This window comes from Aquarana catesbeiana, linkage group LG04 (assembly GCF_042186555.1).
Source record: "Aquarana catesbeiana isolate 2022-GZ linkage group LG04, ASM4218655v1, whole genome shotgun sequence".
In the NCBI taxonomy this organism is placed as follows: Eukaryota; Metazoa; Chordata; class Amphibia; order Anura; family Ranidae; genus Aquarana; species Aquarana catesbeiana.
The window spans coordinates 56,530,913-56,555,865 of NC_133327.1; the positions used below are offsets into that span (position 1 = coordinate 56,530,913).

Genomic DNA, 24,953 nt, shown 5'->3' on the forward strand with positions numbered 1-24,953 from the left:
TTGTCTCCTTTTTTTAATAAATCACTCATTTTATTCATTTTTTATATTTATATGAATTTCACCCCAAGGTAGACGCTCAATGAGGTCCACATATCATTTATTGCACCCATGCACAATCCCCTCTGGGAAAGTGCCCCATTTCCCTCACATTGTTCAGACTTTATACTTTCACCATTAGCCACTATTGGCACACTTTTTTTAAAATTATTTATTTTATTTTTTCATTGTGTATGTGCATGCCCCCTATACTGGGTTGTTTTTTGCACTATTACACATGGGATGTGATGTTCAGGAGTTTGTTACTTGGTACAAGTACTTTTGGACCCCTTCATTGAGGTTTACTGTTGCTGTTTTCCAACTTGCAGCATTTGCAGATCATCGTGACACCTGCTCGTTTCTTTGAAAGTTTGCCTGTCTGGCTGGCCCCCTCCCCTCCACAGCCCCTGGAAGAACTATACAGACTGTTTGGGAATCTTCTTTTGTTTTCCTTTATCTCCATTTCTAATGGGGAGATGTATGGGAACCAAGAATCCACTTGACTGTTTACCCTGTTTTGGAAGTTCGTTAGGACTAATAAACACAATTGTAATTTTTGGTTTTGTCAGAAACCATGAACCAGACCGAGACAGAAGTACAGTGAAATCACACTTGTTTATTAATAAAAAGGTAAATAGAGTAAGCGTAGTCAAAGCATAGCCAGAGTCCAGTTACTGGATCGGGTAGTCAGCCAAGCCAAAGTTCAGTAACCAGATGGGGTAATCAGCCAAGCCAGAGTTCAGTAACCAGATCGGGTAATCAGCCAGGCCAGAAGTCAGGGATCCAAGTAGAGGAACAGCAAGCAGGATAAGGAGCCAGAAGGGATGTCAGCAAGCCAGTCTTTAAACAGGAACACAGGAGATGTTTTCTTGTGATGTGACCAAGTCGAAGGCAGAGATGAAGTGAGCTGGACATCTTTAAGTAGGCGGGACTGACGAGCAGATCCACAACAGCTGGTTAACTGTGGAGAGAGAAGAGAGCTGGCAATTAGCCGACAGCTGAGCGGCCAGCTCAGAGAAGGAAGGGCTGAGCCAGCCCTGGCAGGTTTTCCCTCTCCCTTCTTTGCCTGTTTCCCCGCCCCCCATTTTTTCCCCCTCCCTTCCCCTTTTCCCTCCCATTTCCTCTCCCCTCTCCCTTCCCTCGCCTTTCTTTTCTGCTCTGATTCTTCACAACCCTGTCTTTAATTTCAGATGTTTATGTATCGCATGAGGAAGCGAGCATTGTGCCGTGAAACACGTAGAGAATATTATTATATATACATTTACACCTTGGACTGTAAGTTATACCTTGATTTATGTAAATATAGAAACCCATGCATATGTGTATGTACTTATGTCTTCCGGAATATTTTTTATTGTATGTATTTAAAGTGTTTAAATGTTCAATAAAAATTGTGTATATTTTATATCCTGTCGTTTGTCTCTCACAAAGTCCCTTGGGCATCCTTCTTCTATGTATGTGTACTGTATATACTTACCTATTTTCAGATTGCTCCGGTCCAGTCATGTGATGTGCTTTGTCTCTAGTTGCGGCTGCTGGGGAGAGGAGAGAGCGCTCAACAATGGCTGGGAAATTGAGCAACAGTGGCTTCATTCATAGGCTCCCATGTCACAGTCATTGTCTTGTCGCCACTCACTCCTCTCCACTGCAGCTGCTGCTGGCTGACACATACACCGAGCTGGAGCATGCCTAATATAGGTAAATGAGTACAACTTTGTTACATAGGTTAGTCAGCATAAGATTTGGGGGGGGGGGGAGGGGACATTTTTAAAACTAGTTGAGGTTAGGCTGGAATTCTACTTTAATATTATCTTTACTTGTATTCCAGCAAAACCATTTGAAAATACCATGATCATGAATGCTGCTGTGGCCAATATAATTGTGTCCATATTGCTTGGTCATCGCTTTGACTATGATGATTCAAAACTTCACAGGCTTTTGACAATAATCAGCGATAATGTCAGAATTGTTGGTTCTCCAATGGTTTTGGTAAGGATAATTTTACTGCAAAATCTTAACATGGTACTGTTGGATAACCAGAAGTATATAGCCTCTGAAACCATAAGTTCAGTAAAAAGGGAAAAAACTGTGTACCATCATCCAAAAACTGAGGAAAAAAGAAGATAAGGAGGTTGGTCCCCAGCCAAACCCCCAAGGAAAAAGCAAGTGGACTATCACGGTACAAGTTAGATCAATGTAGGTTCAGATTGAATGATAAATACATAAAGCTTTATTAATACAAAACAACATATAATCAAATACATGTTAAAATGCATGGTAACAATCCATGTATATCACCAGTATAATGGTCCCCAGGAGGGGAGGATCACATTGGGATAGTTGATCACGGATAACATATCTGAACTAGTTTTGTGGTCTAAATGCCGCTTCATCAGGAGAAAATCTGCAATTTAATTAATAAGTGATCAAAATCAGTACATTTAACAAAATACGCAGAATTTATTTGCTCAATAACAATAGAAATATACGTATACATGGGGGAAGAATGATGCTGCTTACCCGTGGCTCAGTTCTAAACAGTCAAACATACACCACCGGAGGTTACCCCGCGGCGACTAGGGGGGATGTGCAAAACAATGGACTTGTATCCAGGTTAGGTGGATAAGGGTAAAACAATTGAAATGTGTAGGCTGCACACATGGAAGGAGGTAGTGGTTCATGCAAGCACAAAACACAGGAACTCCAGCTACTGTTTCCTATGGGAGAAACAGATACCAAAAGTTGGGTCAGTAAAGACAAGTCCAGCTCCTCCAAGCGGAGCAAGGTAGTGGCTCAAACAATAACTTACTGGAAGGTTCTGAGCAGTACACGTACCTGGGGCCCATGTCCACGGAACTTGAAAGCAGGCAAGCTGCTTAAAAAATCCCCAACCCAATGACGCGCATAGATGCCAGCCATTGCGTGTGACGTCACTGGGTCTGATTTCTCGCACGGTGCATGCGTGAAGTAGTCGCGCACCCAACCTAATGGTCGAAGGGCGGAAGCCTTTTACACAGGGTGTAAAAAATTAAAGGCAGATGGGAGGGAATTAGGCAGCAGGCACAGCATGCCATGGCAAATTACGGGTGTGGTAAACTGTGGGCCTATGTACAGATTGCAGGGGTCAGGAGTGGGTAGCGTTCAGAGTGCAGAGGTTAGGAATAGCTAAAGTACAGGGGTCAGGATTGGGTAAGCACAAAATGCAGAGGTCAGGTGTATGTACTGCACAGTGTGCAGGGGTCAGGATAGGGCAACACACAGAATGCAGGGTCGGGTGTACGTAACATAAAGAATGCAGGGGTCAGTACTGAGTAATGAACAGAGTACAGGGGTTTGGTGTATGCAGGGGTACAAAGCTTAAATAGTGAGTGCACAGCACTTCCTGTAATGCGATGAGGCATACCTTTTCAGGGCCCCAACAGATGACAGCCATCAGCAGGATCCATAGATCAAGTAGAGGGAAGTAATACAGACACAGTAGACCTGTCAGTTATGGCCTCAGCTCTCCAGGGGGACCAACAAACACTTATTCACACTTCCTTTCTTTGAAGAGAGGTAAATGGGTGGTCTCTTCCAATCAGCATCTTGTTAGTTCGGCCTGGAGTGTTTCATTCTCCTCCAGTTTCCAGCGGGATCCCATCAGAAATAATGGGGTATGATGCTGCACTGAGGCCTCCAACAGGCAGCCCTGGGAACCATTGTGTCAGTAGAGGAGCCCGATATTAGCAGCCTGCTTACACTCCTTGCATACAAACTATATACTGTATCTATTTTAGGCCTAAAATTTGTGTTTTTATTGTTCACATAATATGGTTACTTATCATTATCAGGAAACTTACTGTATATTTTTCATTTTAGTTGTACAATGCATTTCCATCTCTAGTTCGATGGCTGCCTGGGAGTCACAGAAAAGTCAATCTATATGCAGATGAAATGCACACTTTTATCAGAGAAACCTTCACCAAACAGAGGAATCAGCTGGATGTCAATGATCAGAGGAATTTCATTGATGTCTTCCTTGTCAAACAAAAGAAGGTATATGTAATTTTATACAGAACCTACTTGCTTCTACCTGACAATTTTCATTAAAGTTGTAATGGGGAAAGACTCACCTGATGGTGTTAGCAGCAAACCAAAGTAGCAGCAAAAAAAGTAGAAAGCTGGGATATCCAGGAATAGTCCAAGCAGGTCTGGCCTGCACTTTCATTCAGCAAGGCATTAAATAAACATGTCAATGCAGGAGGGCTTTGTATGGCAGGTACATGGCATAAAACAAAAATAAAATAACTGCTCATCCAAACCACTAAAAAAAAAAATGTAATTTCCTGACTAACAGGATACCCCCTAATGGGTTACCTAAAACAAACAGACAGCACATATGCTCTTAGTGTATTGTCAGTAGTCAGCCTTTTCACCAAGCATCAGACTATGCCCATACCTTGGAATCTTTAGGAAATCACAGTTTCTGAGATTGTGGTGAGGGAAGGGGTGAAGCAGGGGGATGAACAAAATGTGCTAAAACCGAGAAGAAGTTAAAAGATAGGGTCCAGAGTTTACAGTAAAAAATAAATCAATATAAAAAAAAATAATATTTTATAGGCCAAAACAGACTTTCCCCTAGCAAGGAGAATATGTAATAGTAAAAAAAATCGGCAAAGTAGAGCCATGTTTCTTTAGAAATGTTTATTACTATTTGTATTTCAAGGGAAATACCGCAACTTCCCATAGTACCAACAGTTTGCAGCCAAAAACTTCTAAAACAGTGGTCAGCAACCTTTTTCCACTTAAGGGTCGTATTCAATGTATGTGAATGCATGGAGGGCCGCATTAACCTGCTAATAAATGAAGATAATAAAAATCCTAACATAGTAATAATAACAGTACAGGTTTACCTCACTTTAAGGTGCGTCACTAATACAAAGCCAGTTCACCATGAGGGAGTATGTGGCTGGGGATTTTACTGCCCCCATCCTGGTACTCAAGAGTGGCTGGCGCCAGCCCTGCCAGCCAGTATGGTCTGGAGATGGGGTTCCTGTCCCTAGGAAAAATGGGGTTCTTGACCTTATGGGAGATGGGGTCCCTGTCCCCAGGGGTTATGGGGTCCCAATTAGGGTCCCCCATTACAGTATCCTCTGTACCCCTATAACAGTGTCCTCTGTCCCCTGCACCCCCCCCGCTGTAGTGTCCTCTGTCCCCTGCACCCACCCCACCCCACAAACACAGACTGTGTAGGTAGAACTCTCCTACCTTACACAGGTGTATAGCGAGCAGAGTAGAGATCAGCATCACAGGACTGGATGGGGGCGGGAACTACTGAAGTTAACTTTTCACATTAACAGGCTGGTGATTGGTTGCTAGGATCGCCCGGCAACCAATCACCTGCTGTTTAATGAAAAAGTTAACTCCAGCAGTTCCTGCCCTCATCCAGTCCTGTGATAACGGCTGCTTCCCGCTGTCCAATGAAGAAGACTGTAGCGAAAATGTTCGTAGGCCGGGTGCCCGTGAATTAATCACGGGCAATGATGGGCCGGACATTCAGCGGCGGCGGGTCCCCTGTCCTAAAAGAATGAGGTGAACCCCAACCAAGGTGTAAGTATTAAAATGATGGCGTCATCATTTGATTGTATCAATCTGCTCTGGCTAATACAAAATGTACAACATAAACAAAAAAAAATGATTGTGCAGGTGTACAGACTAAATATAAAAGTGCAAGCTGCTGGCAACAACACAACATGACCAATCGTGATAGACGTGACACAATAAAAAATGTTGCTGCGATAAACATAGATATTGAATAAATAAGTGTCCATAAAGTGTGAACAACTCCACTGACGTGGTTCGTTAGAGTTAACGTCCTCTGGGACTCTAACGAAATGTGTCAGTTGGATTCCATGTCCGTGAGGTACCACGCACACCAATCCTGTATACTGATCGATTGACTTTTGGGACGTCTTGGATCTAATAATGCTTGTTTTTACCAGTGTAAGTGTTTAGCACTGATTTATTTTAATAAACTGTTAGGCTGTGGCTGTTTTGTCTTTCCTTCATGGGCCCTACTATGGAGTAAACTTTACTATCAGCCATGACAGTACCACCACCTGCAATATAATAGAGGAAGCTGATTGGAGTCTTGGCTGATCACTTGGGTGATCAAAACGCACATCAATTATACTCATTGTTACTGGATGTTCATCAAGGAATTCATCTGTACTATTTAGAACAGCACCAGTTGTTCACACTTTATGGACACTTGTTTATTCAATATCTATGTTTAGCGCGGCAATTTTTTTTATTGTTAATACAAAATGTATATGTAATAAATTATAATGTTGAGCGCCCAAAGAAACCATTTGCAGCCAAAACCCTTTACCATTATTGGGCTCCAACCCCAATAATGGTAAAGTTGTAACTAATAAAGCCTAGAAGTTGAACAAGCTGGATAAATCACATAAGACTATAATTTTAAACCAATTTTTAAATGATTTAGAGCTTAGGATAAAAAGTAACATTTTAATGTCCTTCCAGGACGTCTCCAACTTACAAGCAGACCATAATGCATTGTTTGATAGGGCAACTATGTGATAAATTAGGTATAATGTTGATAACAGAGATTGGCAGAACACCCCCCTGTTCGGTTCGCAGCAGAACTCCTGAACAGGGGAAAAGTTCTGCACCGAAAAACAAACTCCAATTAAGTCAATAGGAGCAGAACATGAGAAATCAAAAGTCCTCATTTTGAAGGCTTATATGCAAGTAATTGGCCATAAAAAAGGTATGGGGGTCTGGGCACTGCCCTCGGGGACATGTATCAATGCAAATATTTTTTTTAAAACAATAATTTTTACAGGAGCAGTGATTTTGATGATGCTTAAAGTGAAACAATAAAGATTAAAAATTCCTTTTAATATAGTGCCTGGGGGGCAGGGACAATCCTGGACGGGGTGCACGGGGTGCAGTGCACCCGGGCGCCACAGAGGTGGGGGCGCTGAAGCGCCAGAGTGCTCCCCTCCCTCCTCCTCTTCCTTGTCCGTAGGCGGCTCTCTCTGCTGGTCGCAGCCTCGACCTGCCGAGTGCCGAAGCCCATTCCCCCTCCCTCCTCCTGTCAGAGGAGAGGAGGAGAGCGAAATGAGATCAGAGCGGCTGTCTCTGTGTGAGAGACCAGCCGCGCAGTGACATCACTGGGGGGATGGCCTGTGCCCGTGCCCAACATGTTCCAGTTCTCCTCCTTCGACCTCCTGTGTCTCACTCCCGCATGCTGCCCAAGCCTGACATGCTCCACCCGGGCGGCGCGGCTGCACACTGTCCTCTCCTCTCCAGCTGCCACCCGGGTGTTTTAAATTAACCTAATGGGGGGGTGGTTTGTCCTGGGGGGGTCTATACTAATGTAGGGGGAGGGGTTTTTCCTGGGGGGTCTATAGTAATGTAGGGGGGTGGTTTGTCCTGGGGGGTCTATACTAATGTAGGGGGTTGGTTTCGTCCTGGGGGGTCTATACTAATGTGGGGGGGTGGTTTCGTCCTGGGGGCTATACTAATGTAGGGGGGTGGTTTGTTCTGGGGGGTTTATACTAATGTAGGGGGGTGGTTTGTTCTGGAGGGGTCTATACTAATGTAGGGGGGTGGTTTGTTCTGGGGGTCTGTACTAATGTGGGGGGGGGGTGGTTTCGTCCTGGGGGGTCTATACTAATGTGGGGGAGTCGTTTCGTCCTGGAGTCTATACTAATGTGGGGGGGGTGGTTTGTTCTGGGAGGGTCTATACTAATTTAGGGGGGTGGTTTGTTCTGGGGGGATCTATACTAATGTAGGGGGGTGGTTTGTTCTGGGGGGGCTATACTAATGTAGGGGGGTGGTTTGTTCTGGGGGGTCTATACTAATGTAGGGGGGAGGTTTGTTCTGGGGGGGTCTATACTAATGTAGGGGGGTGGTTTGTTCTGGGGGTCTGTACTAATGTGGGGGGGTGGTTTCGTCCTGGGGGGTCTATACTAATGTGGGGGGGTCGTTTCGTCCTGGGGTCTATACTAATGTAGGGGGGGTGGTTTGTCCTGGGGGTCTATAGTAATGTAGGGGCTGTGGTTTGTCCTGGGGGATACGAATGTAGAGGGGTGGGTTGTCCTGGGGGTCTATAGTAATGTAGGGGGGGTGATTTGTCTTGGGGGGGTCTATACTAATGTAGGGGGGGTGGTTTGCCCAGGGGGGTCTATACTAATGTAGTGGGGGTGGTTTCGTCCTGGGGGGTCTATACAAAAGTAGGGGGGTGGTTTCGTCCTGGGGGGTCTATACAAAAGTAGGGGGGGTGGTTTGTCCTGGGGGTCTATACTAATGTAGGGGGGTGGTTTGTCCTGGGGGGGTCTGTACTAATGTAGGGGGGTGGTTTGTCCTGGGGGGTCTGTACTAATGGAGAGAGGGGTGGTTTGTCCTGGGGGGGTCTGTACTAATGTAGGGGAGGTAGTTTGGCCGGGGGGGTCTGTACTAATGGAGGGGGTGGTTTGTCGGGGGGGTCTGTACTAATAGAGGGGGGTGGATTGTTCTGGGGGTTCTGTACTAATAGAGGGGGGTGGTTTGTCCGGGGGTCTGTGGTCTGTACTAATGGAGAGGGGGTTTGTCCTAGGGGTCTGTACTAATAGAGGGGGGGTTTGTTCTGGGGGGGTCTGTACTAATAAAGGGGGGTCTTTACTAATGGAGGGGGTGGTTTGTTCTGGGGGGTCTGTATTAATGGAGGGGGTGCTTTGTTCTGGGGGGGTCTGTACTAATGGAAGGGGATGGTTTGTTCTTGGGGGTCTGTACTAATAGAGGAGGGGTGGTTTGTTCTGGGGGGTCTGTACTAATGGAGGGGGGTGGTTTGTTCTGGGGGGTCTGTACTAATGGAGGAGTGGTGGTTTGTTCTGGGGGTCTGTACTAATGGAGGGGGGTGGTTTGTTCTGGGGGGTCTGTACTAATGGAGGAGGGGTGGTTTGTTCTGGGGGTCTGTACTAATGGAGGGGGGGTGGTTTGTTCTGGCGGGTCTGTACTAATTGAGGGGGGATGGTTTGTTCTGGGGGTCTGTACTAATGGAGGAGGGGTGGTTCTGTACTAATGGAGGGGGGTGGTTTGTCCTGAGGGGGGGTCTATACTGATAGAGGGGGGTGGTTTGTCCTGAGGGGGGTCTATACTGATGGGAAGTCTGTACTGAGAGAGGGGTTTATACTTAGTGGGGGGTCTGCACTGACGAAGGGGGTCTATACCTAGTGGAGGGGGGTCTGTACTGAGGGGCGACTATAGTTGGTGGAGGGGGGGTGACACCATGTTTTACCGCACTGGGTGACACCAAGCATAGTGACGCCACTGCAGCCGCGGGCTCTTATTTCCCCTGTCCCTCTCCTCCTTGCGCACGCTGCTGTACTAGTGAGCGGCGCACTATGTTTCTTCCCCCGCCTTCATATCGACCAGGGAAGAAAAAAAAGGAGCAAAGAAGAGGATTGTGGGACATGTAGTTCCGAGGACTGGCAGCCCCACTGTAACACGGAAACTGCAGCCCACACAGCATGCTCGGCTGAATGGGAGAGAGAGAGCCAGGAGCCTGGGAAAACTTTCAGGGAAGTACACCCAGGACTCCAGAGGGAAAGGACAGTGCTGAGGGAACACCAGAGAGAGAACCCCGCTGCCCTGCGCCACCAGAGGGAAAGCCACACAGCCTGGTGCCATCCCTGGCGGAGAGAGGAATGGAGTCATTGCCAGAATACAGATCTGGGCTCTACCCAACGGAGTCGCCACGGGCAATTCAGTGAGCTGACTCCTGATCAGAGGAACCGTTGTTGCTGTATCGCTGGGTCAGGTGAGAGGGCCAAACGGCCATTATCTACTAACTTTCATAAGAACTGCAGTCTCTGACCATCTCCTGTACTATGTCTGCAGTCTCTGACCATCTCTTGTAACATGTCTGCAGTCTCTGACCATCTTCTGTAGTATGTCTGCAGTCTCTGACCATCTCTTGTAACATGTCTCCAGTCTCTGACCATCTCCTGTATTATGTCTGGGGCTCTTTCTAACAGACTCTTTAACAGAAGCCCTCTCTGTGTGCATCAGAGAGACTCCCCTCCAGGTCTCATTAGTGTACGCTCTTCCTGTATTTGCTTTATTGTTAAGAGATCATGGGAGGATCCTAGGGTAACGAAGACTTCTTAGGGGAGCATCTCTGTGTTTGATTCATTGCCATAGAAACATTTGTAAAGGGGAGGAGTTGGTAAGATGACCACGCCCACGTGGGGGCACCAGAAATAATTCTGCACCCAGGCGTCTGTGACCCTAGGATCGGCCCTGCTGGGGGGTCCCCTTAGTCTGCCTTTAAAATGGTGCATATGTAGCATGTATAGAACATGCTGCAGCAAAAATTACATTACTAAAGAAAAAAAACGAGTCAAATTACAATTCAATTGACCTGCAGTTGCAATTGCAGACACCCAGCTATTTTAAAAAATCTAAAAAATAAACGACATGGGGGGTGGGTGCTTTGGGGCAGGGAGGCCCCACCCCCACCCCAAAGCATCTGTCCCCATTTTGATGGGGACAAGGGTCTCCTCTCCACAACCCTGGGCTGTGGTTGTGGGAGTCTATGGGTAGGGGGCCCCCATATCCCTGCTCCTACCTGTGTGAATGAGTATGGGGTATGTACCCCTACCCATTCACCAAAAAGAGTTTCAAAAATAAATAAAAAACAGTAGACAGGTTTTTGACAATTCCTTTATAAAAAATAAAATAAAAAACAATGATCCCCGATTCGACGTCCGCCACCACCACCGAACCCGAAAAAAAGAAAAAAAAGACACTCTGCCGTCCATGAAGTCAGCCTGCCTACTGGAGACTCTGTCATTTGACAGTTCTTATATAGGTAAGTGGCAAAGCCACCTGGGCGATGTCACCTGGTGACCCCGCCCCCTTGTGATGTCACTGACCCAGCACGCACCTGAAGTTTGTTGAAGTCAAGTGGGCACCTCATAACTTCCCATCCCTATCCAAGTTAATAACCCCCCTAATAAATAACAAAAAAAACTACAGGCTGTTCTCTGACTGTGGGTGCTTGTGAAGATTCAGTGTGCCTGGCTGTGCAGGAGTGGGAGATTCATGTTCATCTGCAGCTCCTACGGGGGTGTGCTACACATATAAGAGCTTAAGCAAATATGACATACTCTGAATTATATGAATTTCAGGAAAAGCCAAATCCAGAGTTATACTTCAATGATACAAATCTAACAATTCTTGTGGCAGACCTGTTTGCTGCTGGGATGGAGACAACCTCCACCACCCTCCGTTGGGGCCTCCTGCTGATGATGAAATACCCAGAAATACAAAGTAAGTCATTTATTTGTGCACTGTTTTCTTTGTGCATCACTATGGTATTATCCATTTGCCTCAATCTTCTCAGTTGCATGACAATTCCCTAAAGGTTGATTGTCCATGAGGCATACCACCCGATTATGAATATGGAACATTACTGTTACATATTGCCAGCAGCTCTAGAGCTAACATTTTTAAACAAAAATCAGGTGGGACATCTTCTATATTGTTATCTGGACAGGTTGTAACTACAGGAAACAGAGGAATCAATTAATGGTGAATTAATATCTGTCTTCTAAATTGCTGCTAAAATGACTTGGAGATCCTTTACCTAACAAGAAGATTGGGAATGACAGGATATATCTTAGATATAGAAAAATCCTTTTGGTAAACCAGTGTGCCTTTCTTTCAATACCAGGAAATGTTCAAAAAGAAATTGAAAAAGTAATCGGTTCCGGAGAGACTCGATTGATACACCGAAAAAAAATGCCATATACTGATGCTGTTATCCATGAAATCCAAAGATTTGCCAATATCATTCCAACAAGTATTCCACATGCCACTACTCAGGATGTGACTTTCAAAGGATTCTTTATACCCAAAGTAAGTGTTACATTTTCTTTCATTTATTACTAGATTATAAAACATGAAAGGCATTTGTTACCAATTCATGAACAACTCCAGAAGTACAGTCAAGTGTTGTTCATATGGAGGGAAAACTTGCCCAACTTCAGACTAATTTTCTTTTTTTTAATTTTGAATAGACTTGGGAAGATGAAATACTTCTATCACATTTTTATTCCTCTTTGTAGCCCTGTTTGGGAGATTTCACCTCACTTCCTGTTCCTGTTACAGGACAAGAAATGAAAGGAGCAGTAGGCACCATTATTGGAAGAGAAACTTAGTAATTATAACTTATCGGTGATTCTAACTGTCTTCCTTTTCACTAAAAAGAGTTTTCTTGCCATCTGTGTCCCTACTGGAGAGTTTTCCCATCAATTCCTGTTGGAACATTAAAATAAGTAAAACTCTTCCTGATGGGGTCTGATATATCCCTCACTTATCTGCAGGCACTATGGAACAATCCTTCCCCAAAGTTGACAACAGAAGGAATAAATTGTTCAAGCTATTCTCTAAGCAGCTAACCTAACTATGCCCCCCTCCCAGGTCTCTTCCTTAGGCTGCTTTCACACTGAGGTGTTTTACGGGCACTATTTTGCTAAAAACAGCGCCTGTAAAGAGCCTCTCCTCTGACTACAGTGTGAAAGCCCGAGTGCTTTCACACTGAATTGGTGCGCTGGAAGGACGCCAAAAATAGTCCTGCAAGCCGCATTTTTGAGGCGCTGTAGGAACGGTGTATACATGGGTCCTACAGCGCCCCTGCCCATTGAAATCAATGGGCAGCACTGCCGAAGTGCCGGCAAAGCAGCGCTTTGCGGATGCTTTTAACCCCGCTAGTGGCCGAAAAGGGCCGCAAAAACGACGGTAAAGCTCCGCTAAAAATAGCCGACGCCCTCAATGCCGCAATGTGAAAGTAGCCTTAGTGTTTACAGTGATTAGAAGGCTGGAAGGCTGATTAGTCACTGCTGCAAAGGAAGAAACAGAGAGCTCTAACCTGCTGAGTCACTGCTTGGAGGAGGGAGCAAGGGGAGCTGAGCTGCAAAGTCACTGCTTGGAGGAGGGAGCAAGGGGAGCTGAGCTGCAAAGTCACTGCTTGGAGGAAGGAGCAAGGGGAGCTGAGCTGCAAAGTCACTGCTTGGAGGAGGGAGCAAGAGGAGCTGAGCTGCAAAGTCACTGCTTGGAAGAGGGAGCAGGGGGAGATGAACTGCAAAGTCACTGCTTGGAGGAGGGAGCAGGGGGAGCTGAGCTGCAAAGTCACTGCTTGGAGGAGGGAGCAGGGGGAGATGAGCTGCAAAGTCACTGCTTGGAGGAGAGAGCAAGCGAGATAGGGTGGCCACGTGTCCCGGATTGCCCGGGATTGTCCCTTATTTGAGTTTTTTGTCCTGTGTCCCGGGTACCTTCATTCCGGGACAATACAGTGTCCCGGAATGAAAAAAAACACACACCGCCGGCTTGCACCAGTCCGACTGCCACCCTTATCATTTTACAGTACAGTTCTTCCTTAAACACACACAGATATGGCAGCTGACTGGTTGCTAGGCTAGGGCCACCCGCCCCGCGTCTAGCAACCAGTGACGTCACGTCAGCACTCAGCAGTCACGTGGGAGAGTCAGTGCAGTGGGCACCCGCACGGCGCACTCTAGACTCTACGGCTGAGCAGCGCGCCTGAGATAGAGAGCAGCCGCCAGCCTGCCAGCAGAGCCAGACAGTCCAGTCCACGCTTACTAGCCTGCCCAGAGTGCCCTGTGCCCAGCCCCAGTCAGTGGTGGTGCCTGCCACTGCCAGTCCCGGACCCGGAGCCGCCGCGGCGCCGAGCCGACTACAGCAGCCGCACATTGCCAGCGGCCAGCCAGCAGCGCAACCCGGGCCAACTCCGAGCTGCCCGCCTGCCCGCCGTGACTGAGTCCTGACTGAGCCGCCTCCTCGTCCGAGTCCTCCCTCCGGGCTCCGGCTCCCTCCCGCCCACGAGGTCCACCCGCCAGAGTACGTCCTGAAAGGTTAGTGTAACTTCCACAGTCAGTGAGCAATGCATGCACACAGCACACTCCCTCTCTCAAATCTGCTGCTGTCCCCAGACCCCCACCCCCCTCAGTTCTGCTGCTGTGTCCCCCACACAGCCACACTCCCTCTCAGTTCTGCTGCTGTCCCCCACCCCCCTCAGATCTGCTGCTGTCCCCCACTCCCTCTCAGTTCTGCTGCTGTCCCTCCCACTCCCCCTCAGTTCTGCTGCTCTCCCCCTCCATCTTTCCTCCATGTCCCCCTCCGTTCTGCTGCTGTCCCCCTCCATTCTTCCTCCGTGTCCCCCTCCGTTCTTCCTCTGTGTCCCCCTCCGTTCTTCCTCTGTGTCCCCCTCCGTTCTTCCTCCGTGTCCCCCTCCGTTCTTCCTCCGTGTCCCCCTCCGTTCTTCCTCCGTGTCCCCCTCTGTTCTTCCTCCGTGTCCCCCCTCCGTTCTTCCTCCGTGTCCCCCTCCGTTCTTCCTCTGTGTCCCCCTCCATTCTTCTTCTGTGTCCCCCTCCATTCTTCTTCTGTGTCCCCCTCCATTCTTCTTCTGTGTCCCCCTCCATTCTTCCTCCATGTCCCCCTCCGTTCTGCTGCTGTCCCCCTCCGTTCTTCCTCTGTTTCCCCCTCCGTTCTTCCTCTGTGTCCCCTTCCGTTCTTCCTCCGTGTCCCCCTCCATTCTTCCTCCGTGTCCCCCTCCGTTCTTCCTCCGTGTCCCCCTCTGTTCTGCTGCTGCCCCCTCCGTTCTTCCTCCGTGTCCCCCTCCATTCTGCTGCTGTCCCCCTCCGTCCTGCTGTCCCCCACCGTTCTTCCTCTGTGTCCCCCTCCATTCTTCCTCTGTGTCCCCCTCCGTTCTTCCTCTGTGTCCCCCTCCGTTCTTCCTCTGTGTCCCCCTCCGTTCTTCTTCTGTGTCCCCCTCCATTCTTCTTCTGTGTCCCCCTCCATTCTTCTTCTGTGTCCCCCTCCGTTCTTCCTCCGTGTCACCCTCCGTTCTGCTGCTGCCCCCTCCGTTCTTCCTCCATGTCCCCCTCCATTCTGCTGCTGTCCCCCTCCGTCCTGCTGTCCCCCTCCGTTCTTCCTCCGTGTCCCCCTCCGTTCTTCCTCCGTGTCCCCCTTCGTTCTTCCTCCGTGTCCCCCTCCGTTCTTCCTCCTTGTCCCCCTCCGTTCTGCTGCTGTCCCCCTCCGTTCTTCCTCTGTGTCCCCCTCCGTTCTTCCTCCGTGTCCCCCTCCGTTCTTCCTCCATGTCCCCCTCCGTTCTTCCTCCGTGTCCCCCTCCGTTATGCTGCTGCCCCCCTCCGTTCTTCCTCCGTGTCGCCCTCCATTCTGCTGATGTCCCCCTCCGTCCTGCTGTCCCCCTCCGTTCTTCCTCTGTGTCCCCCTCCGTTCTTCCTCTGTGTCCCCCTCCGTTCTTCCTCTGTGTCCCCCTTCATTCTTCCTCTGTGTCCCCCTCCGTCCTTCCTCTGTGTCCCCCTCCGTTCTTCCTCTGTGTCCCCCTCCGTTCTTCCTCCGTGTCCCCCTCCGTTCTTCCTCCGTGTCCCCCTCCGCGGCGCGGGGGGGTGTCCCTGAATGGCAGTTTGCAGCTCATCTCCCCTTAGGGTGACCACATTTCCAAAGTCACTGCTTGGAGGAGGGAGCAGGGGGAGATGAGCTGCAAAGTCACTGCTTGGAGGAGAGAGCAAGGGGAGAAGAGCTGCAAAGTCACTGCTGGGAGGAGGGGGCTGAGCTGCTGCTGAATCAGTGCTGTGAAGAGGGAACAGGGGAAGCTGAGCTTGTAAGTCACTGCTGGGAGAAGGGGACAAGGGAATTGATTCACCACTGCGAGAAGGGAACAAAGGAAGATAATATGCAGAGAAAACCAATGTGAAGGACGTCAGTTTTTTTCCTGGGAATTAGAGCATACACTTCTCCACAGTGCCTGCAACTGCAGAGCTCTGCGAGGGCTTGTTCTGAATTGATAATTACAATGAAAATGATTACACAGTAGTTGGAGAAAAAAACAATTACAGTATGATATTCCAAACACAAAAGCCCTAATTATTATAAAGACTTGCTGCCCATTAAGCAATTAAGAAAGCATATGCACCTGGCCACAATGTAAGAGGAAGGGATGAGGCATATTTTCTCAAAAAAAAAAAATCAATTTATCATAGCTAGAAATATTGCAGGGACATGCAGCACACCATGTAAGTGTTTGTACAAGGCAACCATGCAAGATAGAGAGACTAGGCAGATTTGATCCTCCTAAATATAAATTAGAGTGTGCTTTTTCAGAGCCTCAAGCCTGAAAAACTGATCTGATTAGCTGGTATGTACTAAGATTCTATGTCAGAGAAATATGTAGACCTGATCTGGGAAAAATGAATCACAATGTCTTTTTTTCTCAGATCATAGACATTAGCAACTGCCATTTGATGAAAACTTGTTTAAATTTTGCAAGGAGAGAGAGAGATCAGATTGCACTTTGAAACCTAATATGTGTGTCTTCTTTTGAAGACTAAAGAAGGATAGGTTTTGCAACACAATTATTAGGCCTTTTTGAACAGGCCACAACTTCTGAGTGACTGAGAAGGCATATAGCTTCTGTAAAGATAAAAAACTGTGTTTTTTTTTTAAACCTTGACAATGGAATTAGGATACAAGTTTTCACCACGGCTAGAAAATTTGCTTGAACAGACCATAGATTCTGAGAGATTAAGTGGGCATTTAGCATCCTAAAAAAAAACATATTTTTTTAGACACTGGCAATGGAAATAGCATACAGGTTTGCCCCACAACCATATATGGGTAGGCATTTACAATTCATTAACAAAAAAATTGTTTGTTTTTTTCAGACACTGACAAAGGAAATAGAATGCAGGTTTGCACCACAGCTAGAAATCTGCATACTATAAATTTTTATACTCCCGCTGTTGATTCTTAGTAAGAGGTGCTGTCAGATACTTCCACTGAGACCATGTACAGGAAAACTATTTTAATGTGCTTAGTGCATTTGGAAATTGAGCAAAGACTTCTCTAAATTATCTGTTTCCAAACTCCTGCAATCATGGTCTCTGTTCCAGTTATGACGCCCATTTTCGACTTATTTCTTTTTCCCATCAGTCCTGACCTTTTGCATGTTTCTCTACAATCTTGGTTATCTACCTGCATACCTCTAAACTTTCTGAGATGAGAATGAGGGACACCTATTAGCAAAAGTATGTAAGTATAGGACACACACCCTGCCACGCCCCCCGTAAAAGAGAATTGTACAAAAAAATTATTGGTTAAATCCACAAGTGCTTTTTTACCACTACTATTCCTTTATATTGGCTTTTGGAAAATGCAGCAATTTAGAAATTGGAAGAAAGGTTTAGCACTGTAAAACACTTTTTTGATAGATAAGCAGTGCATTTTATATACAACTATATAGATCAGACCAAAATGAGGGACAAATAAGGAGGAAAGAGGGACTTTGTTCCGAATCAGCGTCAGTCCCTAGAAATCAGGGACAGTTGGGAGCTATGCACCTTCCCTGATCTTTTGCCTACTGCCAGTTTTATATTGTGCCTTGTTTCTGTCTGCTGTAATTCTTTGCCACTCCAAGTGTAGTGTAAACGAGAGGCTGCGACCTGGAAGCCATCCACAGCAACAGACATCATTCCTTGTGGAGTGATCTGGTGAACATTGTGCAGTTCTTTGGACCCTTTTTAGTGCCTATATTCCCCTGGCAATCCCTTCCTCCCATTACATCCTATTACCCCCCCCCCCGGTCCGGTTCGCAGCAGAACATGCGAACAGGCAAAAAATTTGTTCAAACACACGAACGCCATTAAAGTCTATGGGACACGAACGTGAAAAATCAAAAGTGCTAATTTAAGGCTTATATGCAAGTTATTGCCATAAAAAGTGTTTGGGGACGCAGGTCCTGCCCCAGGGGACATGTATCAATGCAAAAAAAAGTTTTAAACACGGCCATTTTTTCAGGAGCAGTGATTTTAATAATGCTTAAAGTGAAACAATAAAATTAAATATTCCTTTAAATATTGTGCCTGGGGGGTTTCCTCAGTATGCCTGTAAAGTAGCACATTTTTCCCATGTTTATAACAATACCACAGCAAAATGACATTTCTAAAGGAAAAAATGTTATTTAAAATGCGGCTGTAATGTATTGTCTGGTCCCGGCAATATAGATGAAAATCATTTAAAAAAATGGCATGGATTCCCTCCCCCCATCCTTTTACCAGGCCTTTTGGGGCTGGTATGGATATTAAGGGGAACCCACACCCACATTTCTAAAAAAAATGGCTATGGGGGTCTCACAGGCCCCAGGCACTATATACTCTGAACAGCAGTATATATACTATACGGCCTGCCCTATATACTCTGCAGAAAATTGGGCCTTAAAGCGGGGTTCCACTCAAATTTTTAACTTAATCTTACCCCCTTCAGTTAATTGCATAGATGTTCAAATGCCGCACAAAATTTTTTTTTAATCGCTGTAATTACTTTTATATTGTACTTTATTGTGGCACTTCCTGTCTCTCCTCCCATGGGAGTAGGTGTGTTTATTGCCTTTCCCCGGCGCCGCACTGTCTCCTGGGAGCTTAGTGTCAGGCTTCCCAAGATTCAGTGAGGAAACAATGATCATGCTTGTGAACAAGCTGTGAATGAACAGCCTTCACCGCATCCCGGAAATCAATGCTTGTGGGCATCACATTTTTAAAGTTATTCTTCAGTACGAAAACAGACAGAGGCGGAAATATTACACCCAAACTGTGAGTATTATTTTGGGATTAGCAAAGTGTCTCAATGACCTAAAAAAAAAAAAAAAAGATTGGTCGCCGGACTCCCACTTTAGGTGTTGGTGGTACCAGAACACTGTAAGCCCTCACAGTTACTCTTGGTGGGTGCAGGAACGGGCCCTGCTGTGAAATATTATATCAAAAATTGCAATTACATGCCCCTGTTAAACAGGGGCAGAAAAATGGGGCCTTGGGTGGTGGTGCCACAACACTGTAACTCCTCCCAGATACTCTTGTTAGGTGCAGGAACTGGCCCTGCTGTGAAATATTATATCAAAAATTGTAATTACATGCCCCTGTTAAACAGGGGCAGAAAAATTGGGCCTTGGGTGGTGGTGGTGGTGCCACAACACTGTAACCCCTCACAGATAGGGCGCAGGGCCCTGCTGTGAAATATTAGATCATAACTGTAATTACATGCCCCTGCTAAACAGGGGCAGACAAATTGGGGCTTGGGTGGTGGTGGTGCCCTAAACCAAAAATTTTGTTGGAAGCTAGTATCATCGAGATTGAGGAGGAATAGGATAGTCAGCATAGGCAGTCCTCAAGGGATCCCACATCTATAGCAAATTCAATCAGTTACATCAGCATCAGGTGCTTGATAGCTGCTGATCCAAGACTGATTCATTTTTATGAATGTGAGCCTATCAATGGAGTCTGTGGACAGGCACACTCTTTGATCTGTTACAAACCCTCCAGCAGCACTGAATGTGCGTTCAGAAAGCACGCTTGATGCAGGACAGGCCAGTAGCTCAATTGCATATTGAGCAAGTTCTGGCCAGCGGTCCATCTTCAAGACCCAGTACCCCACTGGATGCTCTATTGGAAAGGTCTCCAAGTCTGCTCTTGCCCCTAGATATTCCTGCTCCATGTAATGCAGACACTGGCGATGGTTGCTTGAACTGATCAGACCTTGGCGCTGAGGACTGAAAAATTGTTTAAAGGCATCGGTCAGCCGGCCACCATCTCCACCGCTCTTCCTCTGACTGAACGAAGCCTTAGCAACATGTTGTCTAGCACCAGGAAATTGTAACCTCCCAGGGTCTGGAAATGCATTGCACAAACCTTTCTTCAAGGTCTCCTGAAGATGTTTTTTCCTCTGCTCCCTCTGTGAAGGCAGGATGAGTTCTGCAACTACCCTTATAACTTGGATCAAGAAGGGTAGCCAGCCAGTAATGATCCCTCTCCTTGATACCACGAATCCTAGGTTCCTTTTGCAGGCTTTGCAGAATCAGGGAGGCCATGCAGCGTAAGTTGCAGAGCCATTCAATTCTGAGTCCTCTGGGTCCCTAAGGATCACATGATCCGTAACTACCTTCTCCCTGCCACGTACAACTCCTTGGGTCTCTGGGGACTGAAAACTATCCCTTTAAGTTTGCTGCTGAGTGTTATCCTCCACATCCATGCTGACACAATCCTCCTCCTCCTCTTCTTCCTGTATGTTTGGCGGGCCTGCAGGAATGCTATCTGGATAATGGGGGCCTTGAGAGGTAAGGAAGTCCTCCTCTTCCTCCCGCTATTCTGCCTCAAGTGCCCTGTCCATGATTCCACGAAGTGTGTGCTCCAACAGGAAGGCTAGAGGGACAGTGTCACTGATGCATGCATTGTCACTGCTCACCATTCTTGTGGCTTCCTCAAATGGTGACAGGACAGTGCATGCATCCTTGATCAGTAGGCACTGGCGTGGCGAAAAGAAGCCAAGCTCCCTTGACACTGTCCTGGTGCAATACTCACACATGTACTCATTGATGGCCCTCTGCTGTGTGTGTAGCCGCTGCAGCATTGGCAACGTTGAGTTTCACCTGGTGGGCTTGTCACAAATGAGATGGTTGGTGGGCAGGTTGCACTCCCTTTGAATGTCAGCCATCAGAGCACTGCCATTGTATGACCGGCGGAAATGACCACAGACTTTTTTGGCCTGCCTCAGGAGATCCTGTAAGCCTGGGTACCTGCTCAAGAACCGCTGCAACACCAAATTCAGGATGTGTGCCAAACATAGAACATGGGTCAAGTGTCCCTGTCGGAGGGCGGAGAGAAGGTTGGTGCCATTGTCGCATACAACCATTCCTGGCTGAAGCTGGCGTGGCGTCAACCACCTCTGAGCCTGCCTCTGCAGAGCTGACAGAATCTCTGCCCCAGTGTGGCTCCTGTCCCCTAAGCAGACCAACTCAAACACTGCATGGCATCTTTTAGCCTGACTGCTTGCATAGCCCTTGGAACGCTTACAGAGCACCGCTGGTTCAGAGGACAAATCTGCAGAAGAGGCCATAGAGGAAGAAGAAGAGGAGAGGGGGGAGGAGAGAGCTGTGGCAGAATCACCACTAGCATTTTGGAGGCATGGTGGTGGAACAAGCTTCAACAACACTGAACCCTGTCTTGCATCCTTCCCAGCTGCCAGCAGTGTTACCCAGTGCGCCGTGAAGGAAAGGTAACGTCCCTGCCCATGCCTGCTGGGCCATGAGTCAGCGGTAATATGCACCTTACTGCTGCCCGCCCTGTCCAACGAGGCCAAAACATTGCCTTCCACATGCCGCTAGAGAGCCGGAATGGCATTCCGTGAAAAGAAATGGCATTTTGGAACTTGCCACTGAGATACAGCACATTCCACAAATTCACAAAAGGGGGCAGAGTCTACCAGCTGAAAAGGCAGCAGCTGCTGTGCTAGCAATTTGGCCAAGCTAGCATTTAGACACTGAGCATGTGGATGGCTGGGACCGAATTTCTTTTTACGGTTCAGCAACTAGGGTAGGGAAATTTGCCTGCTAAATTCAGATGGTGGAGTACTGATAGCAGATTGGCTGCAAGTACTTGGGACACCTATTGCTATATCTTCATTCCTCTCGGTGCAGGGTTTTGAGAGGACTGGAGGTATAGTAGTGTTGGAGATCTTAGACGAGGAGCAAGGAGAAGTCTGCCTTTTTCTTTGATGTGAGTCTGTCAAGTGCTGTTGGCAATGGACTGCATGGCAGGTCGTCATATGTCTGGTCAAGCATGTGGTGCCCAAGCAGCTGCTGTTCTGGCCACGCTTGATCCGCTTCAGACATAGGTTGCAAACAGCAATGGTGCGATCTGCTGCACGTGTGTCAAAAAAGGCCCATACCAAGGACCTTTTAAAAGTCAGCGGGGAGTCAGCAGTGCCCTGTACCTGCGGAGCTCTGCGGTGTGATGCAATAGGGCGACTGCCCTTAAGCTGCCCCCTAGAGGACATCCTGCCTCATTGGAGTTGTGCCTCCTCCTCCTCCAGCTCCTCTTCTCTCAGGCACCCAAGTACAGTCATGGACCTCATCATCCCCTCCCTCCTCTTCACTGGAGCAAACTTGGCAGTATGCTGCAGCTGGGGGAACATGACTGCCAGTTTCTTGTCCTTCTTGGGCACCTCCTCTCTCTAGGCTCATGTTACTCCCTTCCTCAACCTGGGAACCAACATCGGAGCCCTCAGATCGCTGCGCATCCTCCAGCAGCATGTACCTGACACTGTGGTCGAATAATTCTGGGGACTCCTCCATGCACGATAGTGGGGCTACGGAAGGAGTGACTGTGGACAAGGAGCCGGTGGAATAGGTCACTTTGGCAGCTGCATTGTAAGGCAAACTTCTCTGAGCCTGGGTGACAGAGGATGAGGAGGATGAGGACGGCTTTGTTATCCACTCCACCAACTCTTCTGCATGTTGTGGCTTAATAACACGGCCAGCAGCAGAAAAGAAAGGATAAGCGTGGCCCACGGCCACCTGCAGAGGGTGCACCATGTCCATGACCAGCACTGTTGACTGTAGACACAGAGACTGCTTGCCCTCTTTTAGTGGCCTGTGAGCGTCTGCCTTACCTTGGTGGCCTTCCGGACATGATGTATATTTTGTTTTACAACACCACACTGCACTGTATTAGATACTGTGTACACCACCAGAAGTGTAGTAGAAACTGTACATACTGTATTAGATACTGTGTACACCGCCTGCACTGTATTGGAAACTGTACAATGGCTGTACTGCATTTTATACTGTGTACACCACCAGAAGTATAGTAGACACTGTACACACTGTATTAGATACTGTGTACACCGTCTGAAGTATATTAGAAACAGTACACCACGGAATCCACTGTAGATATAGGCTACACTGGATGCAGAGTATATACAGTGGGGACAGAAAGTATTCAGACCTCCTTAAATTTTTCACTCTTTGTTATATTGGAGCCATTTGCTAAAATCATTTAAGTTCATTTTTTTTACTCATTAATGTACACACAGCACACCATATTGACAGAAAAATACAGAATTGTTGACATTTTTGCAGATTTATCAAAAAAGAAAAACTGAAATATCACATGATCCTAAGTATTCAGACCCTTTGCTGTGACACTCATATATTTAACTCAGGTGCTGTCCAGTCCTTCTGATCATCCTTGAGATGGTTCTACACCTTCATTTGAGTCCAGCTGTGTTTGATTATACTGATTGGACTTGATTATGAAAGCCACACACCTGTCTATATAAGACCTTACAGCTTACAGCAGTGCATGTCAGAGCAAATGAGAATCATGAGGTCAAAGGAACTGCCTGAAGAGCTCAGAAACAGAATTGTGGCAAGGCACAGATCTGGCCAAGGTTACAAAAAATTCTGTTGCACTTAAGGTTCCTAAGAGCACAGTGGCCTTCATAATCCTTAAATGGAAGACAATTGGGACGACCAGAACCCTTCCTAGAGCTGGCCATCCGGCCAAACTGAGCTATCGGGGAGAAGAGCCTTGTTGAGAGAGGTAGAAGAACCCAAAGATCACTGTGGCTGAGCTCCAGAGATTCAGTCGGGAGATGGGAGAAAGTTGTAGAAAGTTAACCATCACTGCAGCCCTCCACCAGTCAGGGCTTTATGGCAGAGTGGCCTGGCGGAAGCCTCTCCTCAGTGCAAGATACACGAAAGCCCGCATGGAGTTTGATAGAAAAACACCTGAAGGCCTCCAAGATAGTGAGAAATAAGATTCTCTGGTCTGATGAGACCAAGATAGAACATTTTGGCCTTAATTCTAAGCGGTATGTGTGGAGAAAACCAGGCACTGCTCATCACCTGTCCAATATAATCCCAACAGTGAAGCATGGTGGTAGCAGTATCATGCTATGGGGGTGTTTTTCAGCTGCAGGGACAGGACGACTGGTTGCAATCAAAGGAAAGATCAATGCGGCCAAGTACAGGGATATCCTGGACGAAAACCTTCTCCAGAGTGCTCAGGACCTCAGACTGGGCCGAAGGTTTACCTTCCAGCAAGACAATGACCCTAAGCACACAGCTAAAAAAACGAAGGAATGGCTTCACAACAACTCCGTGACTGTTCTTGAATGGCCCAGCCCTGACTTAAACCCAATTGAGCATCTCTGGAGAGACCTAAAAATGACTGTCCACCAACGTTTACCATCCAACCTGACAGAACTGGAGAGGATCTGCAAGGAGGAATGACAGAGGATCCCCAAATCCAGGTGTGAAAAACTTGTTGCATCTTTCCCAAAAAGACTCATGGCTGTATTAGATCAAAAGCGTGCTTCTACTAAATACTAAGCAAAGGGTCTAAATACTTAGGACCATGTGATATTTCAGTTTTTATTTTTTAATAAATCTGCAAAAATGTCAACAATTGTGTGTTTTTCTGTCAATATGGGGTGCTGTGTGTACATTAATGAGGAAAAAAAAGAACCTAAATGATTTTAGCAAATGGCTGCAATATAACAAAGAGTGAAAAATGTAAAGGGGTCTGAAAATTTTCTGTCCCCACTGTGTGTGTGTGTGTATATATATATATATATATATATATATATATTCAAAATTCAGGTGGGTTACCTTCATGTCTTATGCCGCGTACACACGGTCGGACTTTCCGGGAAGCTAGGTCCGACGTACTTGCCGCCAGACTTCTGGCAGATTACCGCCGGACTTTCTGAACGGACAGATTTGCCTACCCACGACCGGACTTTCCGGAATCCGGTCTTCCCGACGGACTTTCAGAATGAACGGACTTTCCCACACACGGACAAGTCCGTTCATTTTGAACGTGACTCGGGTACGACGGGACTAGAAAAGGAAGTCAATCTCGCCGCTTCTACATCACCCGGTGACCACGCTCCCTAAAACGTCACAGTCCCAGCATGCCCAGGGACTGTGACATCATAAGGGGGTGGGGTCTCCGCCTATATAAGTCACAACGGAGCCCTCAGAGAGCAGTCGA

General features: G+C 47.2%; 1 protein-coding gene across 1 annotated transcript in view; it reads left to right on the forward strand.

Annotated features, from left to right (window-relative positions):
- LOC141139275 (cytochrome P450 2K4-like) overlaps positions 1-24,953 on the forward strand; it is a 68,950-nt gene that overhangs the window by 29,956 nt on the left and 14,041 nt on the right. The window contains exons 5-8 of the mRNA XM_073625231.1: positions 1,865-2,025; positions 3,895-4,071; positions 11,217-11,358; positions 11,762-11,946. Of these exons, the coding sequence (XP_073481332.1) occupies positions 1,865-2,025; positions 3,895-4,071; positions 11,217-11,358; positions 11,762-11,946 (665 nt within the window). The remainder of the gene's footprint in view (positions 1-1,864; positions 2,026-3,894; positions 4,072-11,216; positions 11,359-11,761; positions 11,947-24,953) is intronic.